Raw genomic sequence first — 6,428 nt, forward strand, 5'->3', positions numbered from 1 at the left:
AAGAACAATGAATATAAACATGATTTCATGGAAAACCATACATTAATGAATCACGGGAAACAACCATCCAAATAGGGGGTAAAATAAAGTTGGGATGGGAAAAAATCTTCTTAGATTTGATTATCATTTTCAAAATAGCCTTGATAATCGGTCCATTATGCAGGCTATGATTTAGGCCATCTATTGATCATTTTTCTAATGCTGCTTCTTTCATAGGTTACATATCATCTAATGATATGTTGTTGTTGATTCGGTTCTTCGATATTAGTTCAAACAAAGATTGCGAAAAAAAAAATACAAAAAAAGAACAAAACATTTCATTTTCCTCCGTTTTGCTAATTCCACAATGGCTACTGTATAATAACATTTTGGTTCTTTGATTAACTGAAGAATCGGGATTCTAGAATTGGCCGAATATAAAGGTTTTCTAAAAAATAAATATTGAAACCGAATTGAAGAACCGAAAAAGCAAAATCAGATTAATTCCATTCGGTCCAATTTTTCCATTTTTTGATTTTTATGCTTGCTTCTAATCAAACCTATTTAACCAAACTCATATCTTATACCCGATCAAATATGACTCGGATTAAAAGCGGCAAAAATTCAACATATACGCCTCCCTGAGCTATCAAAACAAAAGAAACATAACTAAGTAATGGAACTAAATTAAAAAAAAAAAAAAATTAATCACGGACTTGTTGCCATTTAACCGGGTCATGTTTGATCGGGTATAACATATAAATTGGGGTAAATGAGTTTGATGAGTTAAATAAGTTTATTATTAAAAAATGAAAAGCATGACATGCCAACTAGAAGAGAAAGAGACTTTTGAGACATTTAGTTTTTTTTTTTTTTGAGGAAAATAATGATGGGTGAATGGCTTTGTTATCCTAAAAGTAATTTTTGTTGGCAATTCTCAAAATATGAGTGACCATCTAGAGAATTGACTCTTTCCTTAATGAAAAAAAAAAAATAAGAGTTAAAGGTAAAAAACACACCTCAAATATCATATAATTTTTTTTTGTTTCATACCTGAACTATCAAATGTGATAGATTTCTATATTAACTATCACTAATTAGTTAGCGGAACACACCTCCCCGAGCTCATGAAAAAGCCATGCCTTTGGCATTGCCGTAAACTGTTCAGAACAGGGGTGGAAATTCTAATCTGAGCTTTATGAGTATCTAGATAATAAGTGGATAGTTGGGCTTTATGGCAAATTAGATGCCCCAATAGACAACCAGCTTAATTTTTCCATTCTATTTACTTGTCATATACTCTTTACCCACCTTTTCAAAAAATAAAAATAACTAATAATAGTCATTTAACTAATCTAACGTTGTTTATTCTTTGATATTTTCTATCCGATAAATGCTTACTCTATTAACAATAAGCATAGAATTTAAGCAAAATCCTTAATAGTGTTTTGAAACAACTTCAACAAAGAACATATGCAGTGTGATCTCACAAGTGAGATCTGAGAAAGCTGGGGTTATGTAGTACCCCTACCTTTGTGACCCTTGACTCAAGAGAAGCGTTTTCTAGAACAGGTTTGATGAATACTAGAGTAAAAACAAGCTCTGATGAAAATATAAAAGTATTGACAGCTATATAGTAAAGATAACCAAAGAAAAAGAAACGATCGTAATAACAAATTAGTGAATTCATAATGATAGAATACTAATAATGATACTGTTAAGGAGAAGATGGAACAAATAAGGTGCTCTAGACTAGAATCATGCTCTCCACAAAAGAAAAATTATTTGATTATCTATTAATCTTCTAGCCTAATTCTTAACCTCCCTGTTCTCCTATTACGATCATGTCGTCGGTTAGCAGAAATGATTTGAAAGAAATATTTTTGACAACTATGTCACGTAATATAGGACGGAAGGGAGTCACATGTTTGTGAGTAGCGGAAGAACCAACTACTTTTACAGCCATCAAAAGTACTGTGTGATGAATAAAATCTTTTCTTTCGTAACTAGAGTTTTTAAATTCAACCATTGCAAATGAAAAAGCGGCTGGTAATAGGGCAAACTATTTCCTTTAATGAACCTTATATGTCGCAAATATTTTCATTTACTTTTACTTGTCCATTATACAAAAAATAAATCTTTACTTTTACTTGTTTACTTTAGCATACTTAGAGAAGAACAATTTTTTTCTTCATGTTTTACTCTTAACATTAGTTACTTTTTTTAAAATTATTTTTCAAGTCTATTAAAACTATACACCAATTAATATAAATATTATTATAAAATATAACAATTAAAAGTAAATCGAATATCATTTAAAGTGAAAAAAAGAGGAATTTGACTAGGCACGACATTTAAGAAAAGAGAAGATTTTTTGAAAAAATTGTGGTTCAAAATAAGCAAATATTTGTGTGGTTGTAAATAATTCGTAAAGTGAATTTGTTTCGATTTAAACCCGGGAAAAATAATAACTTAAGATTTTTCCCCAATACGTAGGTTTGAAGTTTGAAAAAGAAAACAAATTCAAATAAATTGAAACAAGGAAATGAGTTTAATACTTTATTCATGGAGTATTTTTAAGGGGCGTACAAAATAAAAAAAATGAACAATTAAAAGTGAATCTAATATACGGATATTGAAGGAAAAAAGAACTACTCGTACGAATTGGTGGGCAGTCAGTGAATCAAATTGCGTGCTTCTTTAGGCTAGTGGGGTAATAAGATATCCTAGTTAACATAGGACACACCAAATCCCAATATGACAAAAAATGATGTGTTCACACTTATTAAATGCGGATTTTGGAAAATATACAAGATATTCTATCTGCAACCATTCATCAAAACGTATATATGTAGTATTAAAAAGGAGAGTTGACTAAGTAATTAAATATACTAGCTGGATAAAAAACAAAAACCAAGAAAACAAGCACAAAGAATGTACTAGTATAATTGAGGAATGTGTTGGGGAGGGAAAATGAATATTGTATTTAATGAGTTTATAAAGCAGGGTCAACTAATTTTATGCTCCATCATAAACCTTTTTTAAATTTTATATCAAATCATTCGAGAGAATTTTATTAGTAAAATAAGAGATTTGAAATAAGAACATAAAAGATCTTTATATGATTATTTTTTTCTGTTCAAATCGTAAGAAATTAAGTTGAATCATTTTTTCAAAGTAACTGACAAATGAAAATAAAAACTATAACAAATGAGTTTAGCTTCTATATACTAAAAAGTAAGTAGGAAAATTGCCCATAGTAGAATGATTTAAGTTCTATATATGAATAGTTTAATGATTTTTCATACTATCATATTGTTTAACTATTTTACGAGGTCATGAATTACTAATACTTATTTGTAATTACGGATTCTATAAATATTTCTTTTGCCAGCCGTCAATACATAGAATTTATACGCTAAGTGAAACAACTTAACTCCTAATAAAGTGTTTCAATTAGATACTTCCGGTTTAAATTTTGAAAATTTTCTTGCGTGTATTTTCATTCGTCTATTAGGTACTTAAGTTAATCCTATAACATATGTCATCTCCTTTAATTATATGCATTCACCTCAATAAGCCGTAAAATCTCAGGCATTTTCTACTTGAGATTGATGTGTATAATTAAAGGAGATAACATATTTTATATGATTAACTTTATTACCTAATATTCGAATGAAAATAAACGCAAAAAGTGTTTCAAAATTTGAACCGAAAGTGTCTAATTGAAACATTTTATTAGGAGTTGAGGTGTTCAATTGGAACACAGCTTAGTTTGAGTGTCTAAATAAAATATCCCGCCAAATTAAGTATGTATAGGTTAAATCAAGAACAAAAACATTATGATGTCATTATATAGGTTTCTAGAATAGTATTAGGAAGAAGGTTAAATTCTGGAAATACCCATAACTCATAAGATAACAGTAGTGTGTAAAAGTCTTCATAAATTTCAATATCAGATAGATCTTGACCATTTAATTTTGTTAAAAAAAAAAAAAACGAATAATCCTCTCAAGATTACACGTATGCCTATCTTATTTGTGTTATTTTTGGCCTCTTTCTCTCATTTTTGTTTTCATGCATGGAATTCTCCTCCATATATATAACACACAAAAAAAGTGAAAGAGAGAGAGAAAAAGGAAAGAGTCTTTGGCTTTCTGTTATGATCATTTATTTCATTTATTTTGTTTCTTTTTTAGTCTCTCAACAATTTTGGCTTGTTCTATGGCCATTTTAGTAGCACCCCTTTGTTCAAAGTTTGATATTTTTTTTTTTTTTTTTTTTTGCTTTTTCATTTTGGATTCTTGAAATACTGAACATTTAATCAAAAGGGTATCAGAGATTACATAGATATGGAATTCAAAGTGTTATTGTTTTTGTTGTGTGTCTGATTTTTACTTCAAAAAAAAAGTGCCACATCTGACTTAGTTTATTGTTTTTTTTAATTATAATTCTCTATTGCTTGAGCAACACTTTGTGATCTGTGTCACAACTCTATAGGCCAAAGTTTTGAACTTTTTCCAAGTTTTGTTTTTTTCTTTCTTTTGATCTTGGGTTTTGCTTCTTGGCTAAGTGATTTTTTTGGGTGTTCTTGAAAATGTGGCACTGTTGATATGATTTAAGCTTTGCAAAATTGTTCACTTCTTGATTTTCTTTTGAAGTTTGATTTGCTTTTCAAATGGAAGAAGATCAAGATTTGAAGTTTGTTTGCAAGTTGTGTAACAAAAAGTATCCTTGTGGTAAGTCATTAGGGGGTCACATGAGATCTCATGTTCTTGCAAATTCAGTTGAATTTGATGAAAGAGTTGAACCCAAACTTGAAAAGTTGCAATCAAAATTTGAACTTGGTGGGCAATCAGGTTATGGACTTAGAGAGAATCCCAAGAAAACTTGGAGGGCTGTTGATTCAACTTCACCTTTACCTCAAGATAAAGTTTGTAAGCAATGTGGTAAAGTATTTCAATCACTTAAAGCTTTGTGTGGTCATATGGCTTGTCATTCAGAAAAGTTGTTAATGGATAGCAATTCAGATAGTGAGGCTGATTATGAAGAGGAGACAAGTAGATCAAAGTCTAAGAGGTACAAGAGAATTGTGGTTAAGTCTTCTAATTACTGTTTAGTGAATAATAATAATAGTAATACTGTTAATAATGGTTCATCATTTGTTTCTGAGATTGATTATGAGCAAGATCAAGAGGAAATAGCTAAGTGTTTGATGATGTTGTCTAGGGATTCATGGACTTGTAATGGTGTTAATTCAGTTGTTGAGTCTTCTGATAATAATTCTGTTGTTTTAGAGACTAAATCATCCTCTACTGACATGAGATTTGTTAGAAAGGATAGGTTGAAATGTGTTTATAATCAAGATGAAACACCGGCAACCAAGAAAAGGGAAGAAAATGAATCCGAGAACTCTGATTCTGGATACTTTTTAGATGAAAATACTATAGTTGAATCGGATGTCTCTGTCGATGGAGTCCATAGAAATGGCAATAGCAAATGGATCACTTGGAAGGATCTAACTGAGGGATGTGAATATGATGATTGCCCGATATCTTCATATGCAGATAAATGTGAACCAAGAAAGAGGACTAAGGATAGTTCTTCTCATCCAGAATTGGGGAATAAGTCCTTTAAGAAGATAAAGCTTGGCCCTAAAAGTCCTGAAGGATCCAAAGATATTCAAAAAAAGAAGTATGAGTGCTTGAACTGCAAGAAGATTTTTAGCTCTTATCAGGCTCTTGGTGGACATAGACCCTGTCATAAAAAGACGAATGGCTATCTCGAGTCAATAAATGGAACTGGTGAAAGTAGCCTTGACGATGACAAGCATAGGGAGACATTTAGTAGTAGAAAACCGGCTTCTGCTAAGATTAAGCCTAAGAAATCCAAAGGGCATGAATGTCCATTTTGTGACCGGATTTTCAAGTCTGGTCAAGCTTTAGGTGGCCACAAAAGGTCCCATTTTATTGTTGGTACTGAGCAGAACATGAATCAATCTTCAGTAGTCAAGAAAAACGTCAACGATTTAATTGATCTTAATCTTCCTGCTCCTGTTGATGATGACGATGATGAGCATGCACACCTTGTGTCATGGTAGTTGGTGATAAACAAGAAGGACGATATTTTGGCTGCGAAAATACTAGAATGTTTAGGCAACTTGGCAAGCACAGTTACTTCATTTTTTGATATCATAGAGAGGTAGTAGTTTCATTCTTGCTGATCAGTTGAAAGAACTTCATACTTCTGTCTGATTTTTTGGCATATCCCAAGCATATGCTGTAGTTTTTGCTGGTTAAGAATATTCATTTCTTTAGCTTTTTGAGACAATCAAATTACATCCATGTCTTTTCTTGGCTCTCTTATTCATTTATATTATTCTAAAGCCTAATCATTTCTTTTGGTTTTTGCCATTTGAAGAAGCTAATCTGTATTGTTTCCTTCTTTAA

At 31.0% G+C, this 6,428-nt stretch overlaps 1 protein-coding gene across 1 annotated transcript; it reads left to right on the top strand.

Moving 5' to 3' along the window:
• Nucleotides 1-3,974: 3,974 nt before the first annotated feature.
• LOC132066805 (zinc finger protein ZAT4) lies at nucleotides 3,975-6,428 on the top strand. The gene has a single exon (XM_059460011.1). The coding sequence runs from the start codon at nucleotides 4,658-4,660 to the stop codon at nucleotides 6,077-6,079; it is 1,422 nt and encodes a 473-aa protein (XP_059315994.1). The 5' UTR covers nucleotides 3,975-4,657; the 3' UTR covers nucleotides 6,080-6,428.

This window comes from Lycium ferocissimum, chromosome 8, assembly GCF_029784015.1.
Source record: "Lycium ferocissimum isolate CSIRO_LF1 chromosome 8, AGI_CSIRO_Lferr_CH_V1, whole genome shotgun sequence".
Taxonomy (NCBI): domain Eukaryota; kingdom Viridiplantae; phylum Streptophyta; class Magnoliopsida; order Solanales; family Solanaceae; genus Lycium; species Lycium ferocissimum.

Excerpts from the sequence above, each read along its gene's own strand:
- LOC132066805 (XM_059460011.1), top strand. The coding sequence starts at position 4,658 with ATGGAAGAAGATCAAGATTTGAAGTTTGTTTGCAAGTTGTGTAACAAA.